Source organism: Chiloscyllium plagiosum, chromosome 4 (genome assembly GCF_004010195.1).
Source record: "Chiloscyllium plagiosum isolate BGI_BamShark_2017 chromosome 4, ASM401019v2, whole genome shotgun sequence".
Lineage (NCBI taxonomy): Eukaryota > Metazoa > Chordata > Chondrichthyes > Orectolobiformes > Hemiscylliidae > Chiloscyllium > Chiloscyllium plagiosum.
In genome coordinates this window covers 120,667,127-120,690,162 of record NC_057713.1, presented here as the reverse complement: position 1 = coordinate 120,690,162, position 23,036 = coordinate 120,667,127, and the positions used below count along the sequence as shown (strand labels likewise).

The window sequence follows — 23,036 nt, the reverse complement described above, 5'->3', positions numbered from 1 at the left end:
TTGACCGTCACATCTACAGGGGAAGTGCAGACAGGTTGTCGGTTATCATCACTCCGAGGAACTTGACGCTCTCCACCCTCTCAACCTCCGCTCTATTGATGTAGATGAGGCCGTGCTCTCCACCTTTCTTTCTGAAGTCAATGATTAGTTGTTTAGTTTTGCCTATGCTGAGAGGGAGGTTGTTCTTATTGCACCATGACACCAAGGCTTCTATCTTCCTTCTGCGCTTTACTTGTCATTGCTAGATATCCACCCTGCTATGGTGGTGTCATCAGCGAACTTGTAGATTGGGTTCATTTAGAATTTGACAACACAGTCCTGGGTGGACATGGAGTACTAGAGGGCTGAGGACACATCCTTGCTCCAGTGTAGAGAGTCATTGTGGAGAAGGTGCAATTATCTATCTCCTTAAAAATGTTGAGAATAATAAGGTCGATTCGCAATATCATAATTTTGGCATTTGCCAAAGTTCTGAAAAGTGGTCTTTTGGTATTTTCCCTAACCAAACAGTGGATGCCTCATCTGCCTATTGGCAAAGCAGATGTAACCAACCAGAGAGACTTGCATCACTCCAATGCTGAGTGGCAGTGGCACTCTAAGCTCAGGGCCTTCTCACCTTCCTTCTATCAATAGCTATGTCACAAGAAAAAAAAGCAGTGTAATGCATATCTCTTTGAATGTTGCATTGAGAATTTTAGTCTTGATTCAGTGAGAATGCCAGCAGCAATTCAAATATTTCTAACACAGGATTAGAAAGAACTAGATGAACAGAAGTAGGGGGTTGAGGTCTGGATGGATGCTATTCTGCTGAGGGAAGGCATTTCACTCCACATCCTCCTCAGCAGCACTTTTTCTCTTCTTCCCTCCCAGAGAAGATGGTGAAGGCTGTTTTAAAGCTGCCTTCTGCCAACTATTTACCTTGAGTTATTTACTACTGTCATGGGGTAGCTGAGTGACATGGAAGGCTGCATTTGATCTAGCAGTCCCTGTGCTGTCAGTGGAATTGGGACTCTGCAATTGGCAATACTTTCGCAAGAAAAAAAAATAGGGTAGAAATTACAACATAGTGGACCCATATTTGGAGGAAAATGGTCAAAAGTGCAGGACAATATAACAGGGGATGGACCGTGTCCTTTTTGGACAAGTACTGGTCACTAGCTCCTCAGCGTTCTCCATTATTGTAGCCTGTTTGAATCCTCTCCCTTAAAAATAAGCCCAGACAAACCCCTATCTTGTGCATGAGATCCAACCACTTTTACCCTTGAACCTGTTCCCATTGAACTGTTGACGACTAATTTCCTATCCTGGGTCCCAATATCTGCTGATATTGTAAACAGTTCCTGCTCAGGTATAGTCCCGCCATCTTGAATCCTATTATTATGACTTATTCCTCCAAAACAAAAAACCCCTTAATCCATGCAAACTCCCCACTCCAACTTTCCATTGCCTTTGCAAGTCATTGATTCTATCACTTCCCAAATCCATGTTTGTATTCTCCTGAACTCCATGTTTGCATCAAACTTCTGATCATTTCCTTGCCACAATGCCTAAATTGCTCTTACCAAAATCACAAATGACATTCAATGTAACCTAAATGAAAGTAAATATTATTTTCTTTCTCGATTGCCCAAGCTTTTGCTAAAGTTGATCTCATCATTCTTCTCCAACATTGTCATCCAACTGAATGGGGATGGCCCCTGCCTAGTACAACTCTCATCTGATTATAGTTAGACAATCACAACTAAAAGAGCTGTTATTTGTGCATGCACCTGTACCTCTGGTGTTCTCAAAATCTAATACGAGCCCCCTCCTACTTCTCACCTATAGGCTGGCACTCAGCATCAACATCTGGAAAACCAACAAACTGCGGACGTAGGAGATCAGAAACAAAATCAGAAATTGGTAGGAAATCTCAGTGGATCTGGCAGCATCTCTTCAGAGAAAGCAGACTTGCCGTTTCAGGAGTGCTAACTCTGCTTTCTCTGAACAGATGCTGAGTTTTTCCTGCAATTTCAGATTTTGTTTTTTTTAAGTATCTGAAAACTTGTCGGTCTGCACCGATAAGCTGTCAACACACAGCTTTACGTTGTCCCCACTTGTTTCAATCGTTTCACTCATTCCAAAATGTCAGAGCATTTATCCAAGGTCCAGGACAGGATGAATAGAAATTGCCTCCAAATAAATAATTGGAGGGCTGAAGCCATTACTTTTAATCCCATCATATATTCAGCTACTAACGCCATTCCCCCACCAGGCAACTGTCTGACACTGAAACAGACTATGTGCAACCTTGGCTGGTGCTGCATCTGAATGAGACAATATCCTGATCACACATCAGCATAATCACTGTCGCTACTCACCTGCTGCTGTAAAGCTTGTCAATGGATTGTTCATCGTTAAAGTTGACTGTTCCAACACTCTCCTGGTCAATCTTCTCTCTTTCACTTTCTAGAAACGTGAGCTTTTTAAACTTCTGCTGCCTGTTTTCTCGCTGACATCATTGAGCTAAACTTAAAACCTGGTTTAAACAATGCCTTGATTTTAAAAATGACCACTCTGATTTTAAAATCCATCTATGGTTTTGTTCCTTCTAGTCTTTGTAACATTCTCCAGTTCCATAATGCTGCAAGATATTGGTGCTCGAATTTAGCTCTCTTGATTATCTGTAATTTAAATCGCTGCTTCTTTGGTGGCTGTGGATTCAGGTGCTTAGACCATAAGCCCTGGAATTTTCTCCTTCAATCTGTCCTACACTCTATTCATCTCTCTTCCTTTAAAACCTTAAAACCTACCTCAAGGACTAAGCTTTTGGTCATCTGTCCTTATATTGTCTTTACTGCCCATGTCCAATTTGGTTTCACCTGGGTAATCACGTACCTGTGAATAGCCTTGGATGTTTTCTTGTGCTAAAGTCACTGTTGCAAATCAAAGTTTTTGCCTTTACTCATCACACCACTATGTTAACCCTTAAGTAGCTTGTGAATTTCAAACAGAACTGCACAAATGAAATATAATACTGAGGCTCGTAAGAAGGAATTAGTCATTTGGGCTAATGACTTAGGTCTAGTCAACTACGGTCAGTCTAAATGACATTTGGACCACTGTGGCATTATTTAAAGGAAGACTTGCGAAACGTCCAGATTAATTTCTGAACAAAACTGAAGAAATCTGACAACTATTGAAAGAAAATGCCTTCCATCAGAAGAAGAAAAAAGTTTGGATGGCTACAAACAGGGATTGGAAACATTTTCTGATGTCAAAAGCCAAGAGCAACAATGCTGCTGACAAGATAAAGTAAGTGCGCTTTCCCAGATTATCTGAAATGTAGCCACTCAAGACACCAATCCCTAACTCTGTTTGGAGTTTAAATAAACTAGTTTCCAAATCAAAAATAACGTTGCATTAACATAATTACTTTAGCTTCCAGAAATTATATTTGCTTATGCTTCTAAGTAAATTAATTTCTTAAAAAAACATGTTTTTTCTTGAGTTCACGTCAATGAACAACTGATTTTAACACATCAATATCATATTTTCCTCACGTACATCAGGGTGGCTGTAATTATTCTGAGAAGCTTTGATGTAAGTGGAATTAAAATGTCATTTAACATTAATATTTTAATTATATTCAAAGCCTATGAAGAATTATTTTAAAGTTACTGATAGAATATGCAGAACAGTAATTTGAAAAGGCAGCTCAGGAAAATTTCTGGAGCCGTTTATACATGTGTTCCTCAAGATTCATCAAATATTGTACTGCAAATCCTACCTGTGGCTATCTTTGATGGTGGGTTCTCTTTGATAAATACAGACATTATTCTGGTGATAATCAGTTTAGCTCAGTTGGCTGGACTGTTGGTTTACAGAGTGGTGTAATGCCAATACCGTGTGTTCAATTCCCATCACCGGTTTGAGGTTACCATGAAGGACTCTCCTTAGCAACCTCTTTCCTTGCCTGAGGTCTGGTGGGCCTCAGGTCAAATCATCACCAGTCGCTTCTCTCCAATAAGAGAGCAGCTCCTATGGTCTAGTAAGTCTATGGCAATGCATCAAAATTCTGGTGATCCAAAAGTAATACTGCTGCTTGATTTTTGTTCCAAACAGACAATCAAAAACCACACAAGTACAACATGCATTAAGTATACTATCTGATTCCTGTTAACAAGACCTTGTTATCTAATAAATTGTTCATCCATTTGCTCACCGGCCTTGATGTTTTGTCCTTTTCCGCTGAACAAATGAAAATACTGGCTTATTTTCGGATGGCCCTTCTTCATCCTGTGGTTCAATTTTGATCTTGATCTGTTTTTGATCAGCAAGCGGGCACCCTGAGACTCGATGGTGTGCCGTGTACTTGCCAGTTATGTGACCTGATCCATCACAGCCAGGAGTGGGACATTTTCTGGAACATTGGATACAAGAAGAATTAAAAGAGATTTCCAACAGAATGGAGGAAGAGTCTTACAGGACAGGAAGACGCCATTGTATCTGTGTAAGCTCCTTGAAAAAGCCAACAAATTGGTCAGACTATCCCATTCTTTCTCAACAGCCCTGCAATTTTATCTCCTCCTTCAAGTATTTACCCAACTTAATCTCATAAGTTACTACTGAACCTACTGTCTCTTTGGCACAGAATAGTTTTATCCTAATATATTAGAATATCTTGCTCAGAGGGTGAAGTTCAGTGTGCAGCCTTTCATGAAGGGACAATGAGTCAGTAAATGTCACATTGCTGTTTAAGATCAAAACAAAACCCATATTTTCACTGGGAATATAAGATCACTGAACATGCCCTCAAACATGCTCTTTAGTTCTGGATGTAGGTTTGCTCGTTGAGCTGGAAGGTTTGTTTCCAGCTCAGTGAGCAAACCGACATCCAGAACCTCAACCTGAGCTACAAATCTTCTCAAAACTCAATAATGCTCTTTAGTTTTAAAACAATACAATAGGTAGAGCAGTGATATTTGTAGGAAATTATACTGGAGCCTAGTTGGTGATTTCACCAAAACTAATAGATCATGGAACAACCAGTCTGCACAGTCATGATTCGGTGTTAGAGCGGGTGTACAAAGTTAAAAATCTCACAACACCAGGTTATAGTCCAACATGTTTATTTGGAAGCACTAGCTTCCTTCCTTCTGAAGGAGCAGTGCTCCAAAAGCTAGTGCTTCCAAATAAACCTGTTGGACTATAACCTGGTGTTGTGTGATTTTTAAGTCTGTACAGAAATCTTTAAATATGTCATATCACCATATAAAATCCCCTTTGCTTTTATGCTTTCTTGGTTAAAGAGTATCAGACTCCATAAAGCAAAAAAGCCATTCTGTTTGCATACACTTCCTGTCCAAAACGTCTGATTTCCTGTGTTGATACTTTTTGTGTCAAGTTTTCAAAAGGCACTAGTTTAAATAAGCACGTGGGCTTAAACTAGAACACACCGTCAGTAATCTGTTTACTCAAAATCAATACATTTAATCTTCAATGAATTAAACTCATGACCAAAACTCCAAACAAAACCTCCCTTCACGAGCAATGTGCAGTGAGTAGAAATTAGTTACATAATACAGCTTATCTTCATAAAAATCAATCCCAATCACTACTGACAGTGCAATCTACAAACATTCATCACCTGTCTCCTATGCGAGGCACCTTAATCATGTTGTACAGCATTACCTTTCAGCTAAATGAGATAAAATTCAGCATAGATACAACAGATGAAAAATGGTCATTCATGTAGCATTGTAGTCCATCAACAAAAGCAGAGTTTATTCCATCAGTCTCGTTAATCAGGTATTGATAGTGGGAGAGATAATGGGTGTTTCATCTTCCCCAACATTAACTCAGCCAGTCACAGTCTGAAAGGTTTAGAGAGCGTAGAATTCTTAAGATGCATACAGGAATGCCAGATGGAAGGCTGTTCAAGAAGGGGACGTTGGACATGGACTTAATTTTAGGTAATGAAGTCGGGCAAGTGTTTGAAATATCACTGGGGGAGGATTTTGCAGACAGCGTTCATAAATTGGTTAGATTCAAGATTGTTATGGAAAATAAAAAGGATGGGTCTTGGTAGATCAAAGTTCTAAATGGAGTGGGTGGCTGATTTTAATACATCAGATACTATTTGGCTAAAGTGCTCTGACCGCAGACACTTTGAAGTAGATCTGTGTCAGAACAATGGAATGTACTCAAGAAGGCATAGAACAAACATGTTCCAATAAAGATAGAGGGTGGGACCAATAAACCCAGTGAACCCTAGATATCGTGGGATATACAGGATTGAATAAAAAGAAAAAAGGACACTTTTGACAAACATTGAAGGCTGAAAACAGCGGAAGCCCTAGAGGAGTACAAAACGTGCAAGGGGAAAATTAGGAAAGGAATTTCAGAGACCAAAATGTGGGGCATGAAAGAATAATGGCGAATAAAATAAAGCAAAATGCTCAATTATTTTATAAGTATCTTAAAGATGAAATAATTACAAGGGAAAGAGTAAAGTCCATTAAGGACCATAGTGATCATTTGGGCATGGAACTAGAAGACATGGGTCAGGTTCTAAATGAATACTTTGTGTCAGTGTTCGTGAGTGAGATGAATGCTGTGCATACAGAAATCAGACTGAAGCACTTTGATATGACTGAAGTAGTTAGCATAGACGGAGAGAAGGGTCTGAGTGGTCTGACAGGCAATAAAGTAGATGAATCTCCAGGGCCATATGAAAGGTATCCCAGGCTGTTGAATGAAGCAAGGGAGGAAATAGCAGTGATGCTGCCAATAATTTTCAATTCCTCTCTGGTCAAACAAGGAGTTGCAAAACAGCCAAAGTGATACAGGCAGTCCCGAATATCTGACTTATGAACGTAGCAGTACATTAACATTAATTTTAAAGGTTCAAATGGCATTTCCTCATATGTACGAATGGCTATTTAATCTTGTGCTGCACTGTGAACCGATTTATGTATAAATTGACTTGTGAATGGACTCAAGAATGGAAACCTATTTGTAACCAGGGATTGCCTGTACCATTATTCTAGAAAGCAGTAGGAGATGATCAATGGAACTACAGGTTGGTCAATCTAAGCTCATTGTTAGGAAACAACTGGAAGCAATGCTGAGGGTTACAATTAATCTGCAACTGGAAAAGGGATTAATCAATAGTCAGCATGCATAGCTGTGTCAAAAGAACACCATTTCTGACCAATTTGATTGAAGTTATTGCAGAGATAACCAGGTGTGTAGACAATGCCATTGCATTTGACATAGTCATCTTGGATTTTAGCAAAGCTTTTCATGACAATATAGTGAATTTAAGAGGCCATGGAATCCAAAGAAATTTATCTCATTGGATCCAGAATTGGCTGAGTGCCAGGGAGCAAAGGACGATGGTCAAGAGATGCTTTTGTGACTAGACATCTGTGTTCAATGGGGTTCCACAGGGATTAGTGTCAGGGGCCATATTGGTTGTGATATATGTATAAATATATATATATATATATATATATATATATACATAAAAATGACTGACTTGAATGTAGGAGAATTGATTGGCAAGGTCACAGATCATATGAAAATTGGAGGGTTGTATCACGTAGAAGAACAATGGTAGTAGATAAATGGGAATATCTCCACCTCGAAGTTCTCTTCCAATGTCACACATCACAATGAATTATATCATCACTAGCAAAAGGTCAACATCTTGGAGCTCCCTACCTAACATCACTGAGAAACATCTTTGTCACACACAGGACGATAACCACCATCTTCTTAAGGATAAGTACAGCCAGTAATAAATGTTGCCTTTGTCAGTAACACTTACATCCTGTAAATGACCTTTTTTTTTTCTAAAATAAGCAAGTTTGAGTCTTGCTAAGAACCTCAGATGTCAGGATTACACAACTGCACACATTTCTGTTAATCTATGTAAGCAGCTTTCAAAAGCCTTAACTACAGCAATGAAGTGACAGGTGATTTATCATGTATTATCCTTACTGCAAAAATAACACACAAATACATCTGTCAGAAGATGGAACATAAAGACATAACAGTTAATTATTACTGCCTTTACAATGACACAAAACAAACATCTGAGTCATGTTGTTTTTGCAACATGTAACTCCAAATGAAATACTGGATCTTTTTACAGAAAGTTACACTAAAATATGTATGTCCAGAATACTGTTCAATTTGTTTGGAATAACCTGAAAAGATCATTTACCTTGCTTCATTTACACACTCCTCTGGCTTGCCACTTGAATGGTTACTATCCAAACGTTTAGTTCTTGAAACAAAAGGTATTGGCACCAGGGTCATCTGTTTCTCTCCTCCAAGTCTGTCTTGAATCGACTCTTTCTTCAGGTTGAGTTCCGAATAGGGGCAGCCAAAAGCACTAATTTCATGAGAGAACAGAGAATATTGTGTTACTTTTTAAAAAATTTAACATGGTTAATAGTCTCTCTACCTAACATCACTGAGGAAGCACCTTCACTGATAATTGCATATCTTTCCTAATCTACCTGATCAGAGATGTTATGACACAATTCTGGAGCAGATGGGACTTGAACGTGGACGCCACTGGCTCAGGGGTAGGGACACTACCACTGTGTCAAAGAACCGTCTAATAATTGTATATTTTATTTTGAGGTGACAGAAGATGTGAGATGAATTGAATAGAATGCACAAAGACTCTGATATTTTTCCCAATCAGGCTGTTCAGAGATGTGAGTACACTCCACTAGAGGAGATGGGACTTGAACCTGGGTCTCCTGGCTCAAAGATAGGGACACTACCACTGAACCACAAAGTGCCCCCCGACTCAGAGATCAACTGGATGCTAATTGCATTCAGATGGAGAATATTCACCGAGGTTCTCATGTTGAAAGTGTGAATCTTTAAAAATAATAATGTGTAACTCAGTCAGGAGTAAGATTGTGTATTCTGTCCTTCACCTGGAATTTGAAGTTTTAAAAGACATCAGATTCCTTAACCTTTCACCTCTTTCAAAAGTGAAAAACAATTCCTACGGCATGATGCACATGAACAGACTATTACAACAAAATCCATAACAGGAGAAACAGTTTATCCATCAAACCAAATCATCAATTGAATCGGGTCTAATCAGGCCAAGACTGATCTGAAACATATTGCTTTCAATTATCTAAGTCCAAACCAAAAGATAATAGATTTTTCAATGAACTAATAGATTATCTGTGTGCTCATCAGTCTTATCTGAGCATTTTTGTTGACAATTCTCAGCATTCATTTTCTCATTATTATTTCCTCTCATTACTCTTGGCAACAGAATGACCGAACAAATGATAAATTCTGAAAATTCATTTTGGTACTTAATTCTTTTTTGAAAGCTGTTAAAATCTGGATGGTCACCATCTTCTCAAATTTCTTTCCTCAAGTCAACTTCACTATGGACATAAAATTCCACCTGGAGCTACCTCTCAATCCTGATATTATAAGGCTTTGAGATCTTATGTTTTAAATCAGTGGCAAAAATATTTCTGATAATATATTGTCTCCTTCACCATCCACATCCCTTGGTATACTGCCAATATTCCAGCCCTCAACTTTATCCAACTACTGTCCCGTTACCATACCATCCACTATCAACATCTGTTGGGTTACCATTGACCAGATACTCAGCCGGATTTGCTACATAAATACAGTGACTACAAGAGCAGGTCAGAGGCTAGGAATTATACACTTTAAGCTCTCTCTTTCTTAAACCAATACACATACATGCAGAGAGACAGAGACAAACCAAAAAAGACAGTTGTTATGGGTGTACAAAAAAAAAATCAAGGGAATCCAGTTCAAAAGCACTGGTCCACAGGATTCAATGACGTGTCCTTTGATTCTTCCAAATTCTTCTGATCTTCTTTGTTATAATTGCCCTCAATTCTCCACTGAATACATAGAATGATTGGTACATGAATTGTTCAGTCTATCAGTCACTGTCTAGAGGCAGCAGCTTATAGGTAGGTGGCGTGTAAGAAAGCTAGTAATCTCCCAATTCTTTGCTTCTCAGCAAGGAGAAAGACTCCTGATGCCATTTCTTTCTTCACACACTGGCAGTCCACCTGCCCGGGAGTCAATCAAAGAATTGTTGCCATGCTAAGCACTCCTGACCCACACAACTCTCCTGATTGAAAAACCAACTGACGGGCAGTAACTGGACAGCAACTGCGCAGTAATGGCCCAAAATGTGAAGAGTCATCCAGTAATTCTCCGCCACTGCTAAACAGGACAACAATGTAAACATAACCCACGAATTTCAGTGACTTGTTTTAAACCTGCAACATCTTCCAGAACTTACTCGTTTATAAAGATTCATCCATTTTCTCTTTTGGTTCAAAATCCAAAAATTAAGAAAACAAAACAAACCTAGGTTTTAAATTTGAAAACAAAAACAAGGGAAGGTAGGGGGAAATACTTTTCAGCCACCTGAACACACTCAGCAGTCCATCCACCAAAGTTGATTTTTCAGAAGTTATGCCGAAATGCCTCCAAATTGGTTTTAAGAAAGGACACAAGCATTTACTCAACACTTATTGCATATAATCCAGGGAATGCCATGGGCGTATCACTGACAGAACATTTCTCACATTCGTTATGTGTTGGTGATACACAGTCAAGGTCTGACAGCAAGCAAAACATTAGGATTTTTATTGACTTGAGGAGACTTTGGTGACAAACACTTGCTCCCATTGTTTGCAAAGGCTGAACTGATGTAGGTGATCCATGTTAGATCTACTTATCAATGGTGGCATTTTGTGAGAGGTGGCTACTAAGGTATAGGAAGCGTAGAGCTTGTTTCGGAGTCTCTCCTTGATCTTGTATGGAAGGTGAAATATTTGGCTGAGCAGATTAATTTGAGTTTAGCAACATTGAAGGTCAGACCGAAAATGCATTGCTGGAAAATGTGATATAGAGTGGGCAATAATATTATCTGCAAACTATAGTTTATGTATCTCTATTGTGATCAGTTTTATTTTTAGCAAGGAGGCAGTCAAGTTTTCCATCTTGATAACATGTAATACTGACACCAGGGGATAGTTGATGAGGTGAATAACCACTGTTAAAGAAACATAGGAATAGCTTTTCACGACTGCTCCACCGTTCAGAATCAAGGCCGACAATCTACCTAAAAGCCATACTTACGCCATCTCCATATCCCTGATGCCATTCATAACTAGAATTGTTCCTTCTTGTTTTCTTAAACAATGGGGTTACATTTGCATCACCTTTCTATTTGTAGACACTGTTACAGAATTAACAGAATTTTGATGATGATAACCAATACATCCATGCTCTCTGTACCTATCCCTTTCAACACACTAGGGTGAAGATCACCAAGTCCTAAGAATTTGTCAACTCTAAGTCCCAAACTAGTTCATATTTTGAATAATACTCATTTCTATCAGTTCTTCACTCTCTCCAGAGGCTTATCTCAATGATTTTGGAGATACTTTTCCTCCGTAAACACAGACATAAAATACTTACTTAGCTCCTCTGCAATTTCTCTATTTTCCATAATGAATTCTCTTGGCCCTGCCTACAATGGATCCAGATTTTATTTGCTAATCTTTTCTTTTTTTCATATCTGTAGAAAAGTTTACAACCCATTTTGTTTCTTTTTAGTTTACATTTATTTTCTATTCTCACTTTTTTTAAGTCAATTTCTTTGTCATCTTTTGCTAAAAATCTCCCAACCCTTGGGCTTACAATATTTTTGTTAACTTTATATGCCTCTTCCTTTGATCTAACACTATCTTTAACTGCCCTTGTTAGTCACAGCTCTCTCATTTTCCCTGTTCAGTAGTTTTGCCTTGAAGGAATGCAAGTTCTTTTGAAAACCAAGTATTAATTCTTTAAATCCCAGCCATTGACTATCCACTGTCAAACCACAACATACTTTCTCATTCCACAACAGCCAGCCTCTTACTCATAAATCTAAACAATGACGATTATGAAGAATGAACTCCATTTTTTACAAACTTAATGGAAAAGTTTATCATTTTATGGTACTTTTGCTCTAAACATTATTTTATTGCTTAATGAGCCCTTTGTCACTGCCTCATAATAGATCTAAATAAAATAGCCTGTACATCAATAGATTCCTCAAAATATTTCTCCAGGAAAATTTCTCTCCAAAACATGGGTGGTTATTATTTCAGTCTATATACACATTGAAGTCATCCATAATTACTGCAGTCTTGGTACATACACATCTAATTTCTTGATTAATACCATGATACTTTATTACATCCGGTTGGCAGTTTATAAACCATACTCAACAATAACTGTTGTCCCTTGCTGCTTTTTTCTCGCTCCAACCAGATTCTATTTCCTGAACTTTGGCTCAGAGAGCCTCCTTCATTATTGCACTGCTCTCATCCACCATCATAAGGAGTTTAGCTTAAAAGTTTGAGACATTTTGAAGAAAGGTCATGAGACTTGAAATGCTACCACTGCTTTCTCTCCACAGGCGCTACTAGACCCACTGAGTTTCATCCCAGCAATCTCTGTTTTTGTCCGCCTTGCTCGTACATCATTACCTGTATCTGCGCACATTGGAAATTCAGGCAAGTATTCTGCATGACTTTCCAACTATTTATTTTCTCTCGTGAAGCAGAGCCAAATTTCTGATAATGTACGTCTGTTTGGAAATGTTTCCAACTTGAAGTGCGAAGGTTGAAGATCATCCCTTTTGTACTTTCAATCAATAACCAGACATTCAGAGAATATGCTCATGGTATGTCACTGTATTTAGTCATATTCAGTTTACATGAAAAAAGAAACAAGTAGAAAGCACCGAACCCTTTGTTCATGTCTGTGATACTAAATGCCCAAGATTGAACACAAAAAAAATCATAAAAGACCTTTCAAAGCTACATTGAGAGATTCGCATTCATTTAACCTCAAGTCAAGCTGGTGTCAGCTAGTTTGAATTTTTAAAGTACTTATGGAAATAAACTGCACTTTGTCAAAGAGACACACTGATCCATCACAGACAGTGTGAGGAAAGGGAAGTTTGGAAGATCTGAAGGCATAAAGGGAATGTACAATCTGCCATGAAGACTGTTCTAGACAGTGGCCCAGAACTAGACTTAGCCATAGAAGTAAGGCAGGCCAAAATTTCATGTTGAAGCACGGTCTAATAATGGAAGCTGAGACATGTCATAAAAGACATGAATGCAGCTAGCTCCGTGACCCACTTAATGATGATCATGCACACCACTTCCCTCAACATTATAGTATTTCCAGCATGCATCATGTATGCAAGCCAGTGTCTTTGCTTTTCAGATACTTTACAATTTATTAAAAATAAAAATATCCCAAGTATAACAAAAAGAATCAATCTTATTGTTTTGAAATTGTAACAGGTGCATGTACCTAGCTTTTCTTATCTGCACTTTGTCATTAAGATTATTGTTTTACAGAAGATGATTTTTGCTGGTTAGTTGCAGATCAGGATAACTCAAAGGAATTTTCCTACCAGCATTAGTTATTTCAGAGTACCTTCTGCAGATGTAAGGAGTTTTGTATATCATAAAACTCCAGAAAACGCATTTAGATCCATGTCTTCGCATTTGGTATAAAGCAACATAACCAACCATTTAAGAGATCGGTTTGCAGCAGCTCCATTCAGAAACAGCTGATTTTTTTTGTCTTCAAAACAACAATCTAATTAATTTTAAGTCATTCAGACAGTACAATAACATGACTTCATATGAACAGTTCTTCAATTTAAATGTAACTAAATTCCGCTGTGAAACAGTTAAGTAAATATTAAAATATGATCAATGTCTTTTCAACTTTGTGCATCAAAGAATTTAATTGTATTAGGAAAAATCTGCCATGGCCTACTTTAATCATTATCACTAAAGCTGAAAAATCTGACCTATCATGCACAACATAAATTGACAATGGTGTAGCTCAAAGAAATGATCACAATCTGTATTTCAAAGGCTCATTCAAACCTTCAGAAGATTAAACTGTAACGTGAAATCCATTTCATATTGGATTGAAAGGATAGCAACAGTTGCAGCAGAGTTAAAGATACACAGTTAAGGGAAAACCAGTATTTAATCTACAGCCCAATTGCTGAGCCTTTTTACCTGATTCTACATTTCTTTCAATGGTAACAATCCAGAAACATTCAAATTCACTGTGTTCTACCTTAAAATGGTTTGCATTGCCAAAGCTAATTTCTAACATAGTCAAACATTTCAAGGTATTCTGCAAAAGGCATTTTTTCCGGTTGACCATTGAGCAAAATGCTGACATTATGCCCAGTCACACCGCAAGTAAGTTCGAAGGACTATTCTAAAGGAGACAGAAGTTGAGATATGGATTTTGTGGAATATAGTTTTGAACTACTCACGAAGCTCAATGTTTGTAGGATCAGCACACAATGGGTTAAAACAGCATTTGGCTTGGCTGAACAGGGATGCTTTTTGAAGCTTAATGCAAGGATGAAGACCTGGAGGAATATGTGAAGGTCAAATGTGTTGACAATCAAGAGATGCTGTTCTGATCATTATGTTTGTATTAAGAAAATTATTGAGGACTTAAGTGGACCATATCACCATGGTAACACGTTGGGAGTGGTTGAGACTGACTATCACTTTTTGGCTCTATGTTAATCAGCATCACTTTTACATCTTTTTTTCCATGATCATTTATTCATAGTATGTATGAGCTGCTGAGATCAAAGGAATTTGAAAAGTTCTGAGTAAACCACTGTATGTAATAATTATAGTGAAATTATAAGTACTATATGCATCTGAGGTATTACAGTGAATAATATAAAATGTTCTCATTGTGCAAGAATCATATGGCATGATTTGAGTGCGTATTAATATTACAACAGGTAAGATGAGCTCTTCAAAGACATGATTCTGTAATTTTAACATCTGATGTGTACATACTCTGGTATTTGAAATATCAAAATTAAATTGAACAGGAGAATAGTCTCAACAGAGCACGGAGATGAGAGCATTGGGCCCTTGATCCTCATGAAGTAGTCTTCAGCCCCTTCCCACCTGATTATTGTCTTCTGTCCAGGATGATTGGAGCATCTAATCAATGATTCCAACCTGACACAACCAGAATGGCAAACAACTAATTTCCACTGTTGCTGAAAAATTATATTATTGAGATGACATAAACTGAATTTCAGAGAAAAAACTGTCAATGTTATATTATAATAAAGAGCACCATGAGTTTTCAGAAATGTGACAACGCAATTACTAAAAACTACCAATTGGCTAGATATTCCAGTAAGCAACACTCAGCTGTAGGATGATGAGCTTTACAAAGTACCCTATCCCAGAAAAGAAAAACCTTTGTTGTGATCCAACTTTGTTGGAGGGTTACACACCATACTACTGATGGGATATAATTTACAATGCTTACTTATGTTACAATCATGAATAGGCCGAGAAATTATATCAATGATGACTTAATTGTAATCTACCATCATTTATTCACAGATGCAAGTCTTAGAATCTACAAGAAAATTGTACGGCTTTCTGAAAATGGGAAAAAAAAAATTGCCAATGAGAACTTTATGACAATATCATGATGCCTATAACCAACAGGAGACAATACTGTCAAATACTTAAAGATCAAGTTTCAATCTTATTTTATTTGACAGCACAAACAGAATTCCTTTATCCTATTTGAATTTTGGGAAAACGCATTCAAAATTGGATATGTTGGCAGAGTGAGGTGGAAATCACTTATAATCTGTTTAATAAGAAGCTTGCGAAAAGTACCTCCACTTTCTGGAGGTCCATGGTTTCCAAAAAATTAGTCCTTGGGCTAATAGGTGTTGACATTTACATAACCTATCACATAAAGCAGAGATATCACTTTGGAAATTACATTAGCGATATTAAAAGTGGCAGAGGCAATGCCATAGACTGGACTAGTAATCAGAGACCCAGGCTGGTGCTCTGTGGGGAGATTCCACCATTGTATTCAATTCATAAACCAGAAATAATCTCAGTAATGATGACAGAAAACTATTTGTTTTAAAAATAGATGAATGCCCATTAAGGAAGGAAATCTGTGTTCGCTACATGGTCTGGTCTACATGTGACTCCAGACTCATAGTAATGCGGTTAGCTCTGAAATGATCTAGCAAACACAATTTGGGATGGTCAACAAATGGGGGTCCCCTCAGCAATGCTCTCATATCCCATGCATGAATAGAAAAGGTCAGCACTCTCCCAATCTGTTGAAATTTGTTACCAAATTTCGAAAAGCTGCCGCCTCCTCTTACATTTCTCAAACAATTAATCTACATGTAACACCTCATTTTAGAGGTTGATCATAATTAAAGGCTAAGTTCAGGTTTCATCCTGAGCTGAAAATGCAGATAACATTTCAGTCAGGACGCCGGTTAGTAAATTGGAGGAACCATTTTGCTTGTTTCTCCCTTTCATAACACAGGAACACAAATTACATTATTCCCAAATTATGTTTTAATTCCTTCATGGAATGTGAACATCACTGGCAAAGCCAGCATTTGGTTCCAATCACTAATAACCCCTGGAAAAATTAGCGATAAGCCATCTTCTTGAACAGTTACAACTGATCTGGTGCAGATAGACTGACAGCGTTTAGTAGCGAGGGGATTCCAGCTTTCTACCTAAACAACAGTAAATTAACAGAAACAGAATTCCATGCCAGAAAAGTGTGTGACTTGGAGAGGAATGTGCATGTGGTGTTACACCTATGTTTCTGCCGCTTTTGTATTTTTAGTTGGATTTGGAGCGGTTGCAGTAGAAGGCACCTTGATGAGCTGCAGCAGTATATCCTGTAGATGTTAAATTCTACTGCCAATGTTCACTGGTAGTGAAGAAAGTGAACCGTTGGAGTGCTGATCAATGGTTGCATTGTCCTGGATGGTGTCAAGTTGTTGAGCGTTGTTGGAGCTGCCCTCACCACGGCAAGTCAGGAGAATTCATTGAGCTACCATGGAGCCTACAGAAAATATTCTAATCTGTTTTGCAACTCCCATCCACCAAACATTTGCCAGTTTCCTTCACAGATTACATTACCAAACAGGTGACTATCATCAGATCGGAGAAGACCACATATTTTTAGAAGTCACAGTAAACTGTCATAGGATATCATAGTAGATAGAGTATTTTTATAATTGTGACGATACAGCTGAATTGCAATAATTCTAACTAATTAGTGATATCATTACCTCAATTGAAAATGATGAATGTCTCTTACAGGCCATCTGTTCTGTTTCCTAAATTTGCACATTCCCTGAAGACGATACTAATTCTTTCCTGTGTCTCAGTCACAAAGGAAATCTGTTCCATTTGAATATTTTTAAACTCTCTCAATTTTGACTTTTTTTTCAGTGGGTCACAAAGAAATGATCCTGATTCACACTACAGTGTATCAATTTACTTTTGCTCACAATACTTACAAATGCAGGGAGCCGATCGGTTGATTGAGCTCACTTTCCGACAGAAACCTACAGTTCCAACATAGCATCTAACTGCCCCCGTAATAATTTCAGTTTTATTAGCTTCCTAAATAGAAGGCCATTTGGCAAGGAGAATTACTTTCTATCAGTTTGCAAACTGGAGTTGTCATACTGGCAGAACAGCAAATTCACTTTTGTTTTTAAATATCATAAAGCTTCATCTAATGAAACTTTTTCTGACATTGCAGAAGATTTCCTCCTAATTCTGTCCTTTGATATTAGAAATAAACCATGTGTCTTTACTTTACTTCAATGTTTCTCTTGTGCCTTTGATGATGAAAAGTGAAGACAGCACTCTAGATGCAGCCTGACTAAAACATTAAACAGTCTCAGCATTGTTCAATATTAAAGTTAATGGAAAAGAAAATCCATCAGTATGTCCAAAGTAGGCTATGATTTGCTTTTATTTTGCCAAACTACTTGAGCCAAATTTAACTCATGTCCACGTGTAAGCAGCCAGATAGTTGAAAGGGTAAGAGTTGGCAATGCTGGAGGCAAGAGACAGGTGATATAAGTTGTGAAAGGTTCATTCTTGGAATACAATTTACTCAATAAACTGAAGGACGTGTCACACTGCAGGACCCTCTGTGTGAGCAGAACGGATTGATATGTATGATATATAGCAAAGAACTGCAGGTGCTCGAAGATCTGAAATTAATCAAAACAAGATCCATGGAAAGAAAGTCTTCTTGCAAGGTTTGTAGCTCAGGTTGAGGTTTAGGGTGTAGGTTTGCTCGCTGAGCTGTAGGTTTGATATCCAGACATTTCATTACCTGGCTAGGTAACATCATCAGTGGCGACCTCCAAGTGAAGCGAAGCTGTTGTCTCCTGCTTTCTATTTATATGTTCGTCCTGGATGGGGTTCCTGGGGTTTGTGGTGATGTCATTTTCTGTTCATTTTCTGAGGGTGATAGATGGTATCTAGATCTATGCGTTTGTTTATAGCGTTGTGGTTGGAGTGCCAGGCCTCTAGATATTCTCTGGCATGTCTTTGCTTAGCCTGTCCCAGGATAGATGTGTTGTCCCAGTCGAAACAGAAAGTCTTCTGTTTTCTCTCTCTCGATCTGCCAGACTGAATTTCTCCAACAATTTCTGTTGTTTGTTTATTTAAAATTTGGGTTGTATGATTTTAGTTCTATTTTCATGGTCTTTAATCCACCTATTATTGATTAACTAACGAGCACCAGCCAAGCTCTCTATTACAACTTGGCAGCTAACCAGGGATGTCAGTAACATCCAAAGATACATCAAAATTAACAGAATCAAAATAAAGTGGGCCCTGTAATGGACAATCTGCTCTGCCAAATGGGACAAAGATAAACATTTTGCTGCATAGCAAAATAAAATTGTAATGCAACAAGGTAATTTACCGATCAATTTGATACAGAGGTGCAAGGTAATACTCTTGACCACAGATTGTGATGCATTAGTTGACTCAGCTACTAAGACACCTTTTTAAAACAAAAAATCAGCATCATGTACAGGTTTCAGTAAACACACCATTTTCTGGCTAATTCACTTCCTCACTATACCTGAGTGATGCCAGTTTTGAAAGCATAAATTTTTGAAAAATAATAGGAATTCAATCATACCATGGGAAAACATACATGAACTGTGTCAAAGAATAAAAGATGATTTGCAACTTGAAAATAATTTGTTTATTGGAGCAAGGTTGAGAATTTATAATGTTTAAATTTTCCACCTGGTTACTAACTTTTTTTACTGTTCCATGCAAATTGCAAAGTTATCCAATGGACAATTCTCTGTGGGTGGTGTGCATTCATTTTATCACACTGGTACTGGGGAACGCAATGGCCTGCAGTAGGAATCTTGTAAGCATTTGCAAATTGAAGAACAGACAATAATGGTCCAATAACAGGTCATCTTGACCTAAAATGTTAATGTGGTGTTTCTCTCATGATACTGCCTGTTCTGCTGAGAATTTCCAACATTCTTAGTTTTTATTTCAGATTTGAAGCATCTACAGTAATGTGCTTTTGTTTCCTCTTTATCAAGTCGAAACTCTAATGCCTAATAACTATAAATTATGTTTTAAAAACGAATTATGAAATAGATCACAACACTCGACCTATACATTTTATTCTTGCCTTATACATTCACCCCACTTTTAAAAGGACATTTCAAACCTTCAATTCTTTTAATACACTGTTAACATCGGTGTTAAAATACCTTGTGGTTCATACTTCTGTGGTTCTCATGGTAAATAATTCGAACCTCAACCAGAAGGTCTGATGTTGAATATCATTGTAAATGGAAATCCCAGGTTGGATTTCTAGTAGAAATATTACCAATCTTGTTCCTTTGTAATTAATGAAGGAGAAACATTTCACAAGTCCCCTTGAGTGATGATATTTGGCAAAGAAGATTGATTGCAGACTGCCCTAAAGGAGATTGCTGCAATAAATCGGAATCAAACTCTACAAAATAATTTGGCTAATTGCTCCCAAAGGGAAATGGGACAGATCTACTGGAATTGTTAATGGGGAGGAAGCCAAAGCCTATTTCCATGATATTCGATTTGGGCTTCTGGGATTACCAGAGTCTCCAAAGTGCCAAGTTGCATTGTTCACTGGAATGGTGCTCAAACCAAGACGCAAATCATTTTAAACTTCTCAGATTCCAAGAAAGTTAAAAAAGCACACTGATCAAAGGCTGCAAAGCAATCATTTAAAATTTCTGCAGAGCATCCTCCAGCTCCAAAACAATTAGGTTCTTCAATAAAATCAAACGAATTCTCGATATTGCTGTGATTCAATATGACCTCCCTGTCCTCTCCTTTAGCCACTAATGAAATCTTAGTGTGGCACATTCTTGCACAGTTTGAACGGGTAAACGCTGTTAGCGAAATCAATCCAAAGTTGGGTGATTTCATGGTCCAAGTAGCAACTGAAACATTGAATTCTTAAATCGTTTCTTATTTGGGTGTTAAACCAATGGTAAGTCTACAAATGAATTGTGCTCACTTCATGTGAATACAAATTAACAGCTACTGTGTAAGGGGGAAAGTATACTCCTGTGTAGCTTTAGTATCCCTTGTTGCGGGCCAACAGCAAGATATTAACTTATTCTATAAAACATATTCGCATTAGCAGAGATATGAAAGAATTCCTAATGTTCTCCCAGTAGCTTATCTTACCAAAGATTAAAACAACTAAGGTAATAGTAGCAAATTGTATAAGCACTGATAGAAAATCAATATTCTATGAGGCATAATTTGGCTGACAAGTGCAGCATGTCAAAGAAAATTGCTTGGAATTATCTAGACCTTTCATCAGGCAAAAATTCTCATGAATATTTAAAAAGCATGCTAATGAATGAGTCAAAGCTGTTACTTTTAATTTGTTGACTTGTTGACATTGGGATTTAATAATAGAACTAAATGAAATCTTCACTAAAAACTCATTATATTGCAGATCTATGCACAATGAAACACAATTAAGTGATTAATAAGCTGCAGATAAGAAATTAATTCATGCTTCATGGCCATAAGTTAGGAATGCAGGGGTTTGTCATTGCATGTGAAACTTGTAAATAACTTTAACGTGACAGTGGTTTTTTAAACACAGCGACCTCACTAACATTTTACTTCTACGTCTTGTCTGCTCTACGGCAGCAGGTGGGACACAGTACTACTTGACTACATCTTAACTCAAGTGTGTGAAGCACTAATCCAAGGTTGGAGCCTGATGTCTGAAGCAGTAGATGAAGAGGTTTCCTTGAATCAGGAATTCCAACATCACAACACACTCCAATAACACCTTCCTTTATGTACAACTATGGCAGTAAGATGATAGAGGGTAATTCTCTACACCCAGTAATGGGAGGAAAACCCCTGCTGTTAACAGAAAGGACGTGTGGCTGAAAGTACTCCAACAAATTATTACTCTCAGTTTCAATGCAGCATGCTTGCTAATGCCCGAAACAGTTCAGCAGACATGAGCATTTACCTCAACCTCAGTATACACATCACTATACAACCTCTTGTCCAAGAAATCGTGCCTGACAGATTTATTAGAATTCTTTCAAGCTGGATCAAGCAGGACAGTTAAAGGGGAAGCAGTGAATGGAGCATATTTGGTTTTTCAGACGGTTTTTGAGAAAGTACCACATGGTAGGCTACTTAATAATTAAAGAGCCCATTGAGTTGGAGGTATTATATTAGCCTGGACAGAAGAATGACCAATTGATAGAAGACAGAGCTGGGATAATGGGTGCATTATCAGGATGGCAACCTCTAACTAGTGGTATGCACAGGGATCAATGCTGGGGTCACAAACATTTACAATATCATAGAATCATAGAATCCCTACAGTGTGGAAACAGGCCATTTGGCCCAACAAGTCCACACTGACCCTCCGAAGAGTAACCCACCCGGACCCATTCCCTTACCCTATACTCTACATTTACCCCTGATTAATGCGCCTACCTACACATCCATGAACATATGGGCAACTTAGTTTGCCCAATTCAGTAAATGTGGACATAGAGCCATAGAGATGTACAGCATGGAAACAGACCCTTCGGTCCAACCCATCCATACCGACCAGATATCCCAACCCAATCTAGTCCCACCTGCCAGCACCCGGCCCATATCCCTCCAAACCCTTCCTATTCATATAGCCATCCAAATGCTTCTTAAATGTAGCAATTGTACCAGCCTCCACCACTTCCTCTGGCAGCTCATTCCATACCCATACTACTCTGTGCATGAAAAAGTTGTCCTGTGGGTCTCTTTTATATCTTTCCCCTCTCACCCTAAACCTATGCCCTCTAGTTCTGGACTCCCCAACCCCAGGGAAAAGACTGTGCCTATTTACCCTATCCATGCCCCTCATAATTTTGTAAACCTCTATAAGGTCACCCCTCAGCCTCCGATGCTCCAGGGAAAACAGCCCCAGCCTGTTCAGCCTCTCACTATAGCTCAAATCCTCCAACCATGGCAACATACTTGTAAATCTTTTCTGAACCCTTTCAAGTTTCACAACATCTTTCCAATGGGAAGGAGACGCAATATTCCAACAGTGGCCTAACAAATGTCCTGTACAGCTGCAACATGACGTCCCAACTCCTGTACTCAATACTCTGACCAATAAAGGAAAGCATACCAAACGCCTTATTCACTATCCTATCTACCTGCGACTCCACTTTCAAGGAGCCATGAATCTGCACTTCAAGGTCTCTTTGTTCAGCAACACTCCCTAGTACCTTACCATTAAGTGTATAAGTCCTGCTAATATTTACTTTCCCAAAATGCAGCATCTTGCATTTATCTGAATTAAACTCCATCTGCCACTTCTCAGCCCAGTGGCCCATCTGGTCAAGATCCTGTTGTAATCTGAGGTAACCCTCTTCGCTGTCCACTACACCTCCAATTTTGGTGTCATCTGCAAACTTACTAACTGTACCTCTTATGCTCGCATCTAAATAATTTGTGTAAATGACAAAAAGTAGAGGACCCAGAACCGATCCTTGTGGCACTCCACTGGTCACAGGC

General features: G+C 38.3%; 1 protein-coding gene across 18 annotated transcripts in view; it reads right to left on the bottom strand.

Moving 5' to 3' along the window:
- Positions 1 to 23,036, bottom strand: part of LOC122549360 (lethal(3)malignant brain tumor-like protein 4) — a 300,541-nt gene that overhangs the window by 98,541 nt on the left and 178,964 nt on the right. For all 18 annotated transcript variants that reach the window (XM_043689041.1, XM_043689042.1, XM_043689039.1 and 15 more), the window contains 2 exons: positions 8,213 to 8,383; positions 4,205 to 4,402 (listed from right to left, as the gene is read on the bottom strand). In XM_043689041.1, the coding sequence (XP_043544976.1) occupies positions 4,205 to 4,402; positions 8,213 to 8,383 (369 nt within the window). The remainder of the gene's footprint in view (positions 1 to 4,204; positions 4,403 to 8,212; positions 8,384 to 23,036) is intronic.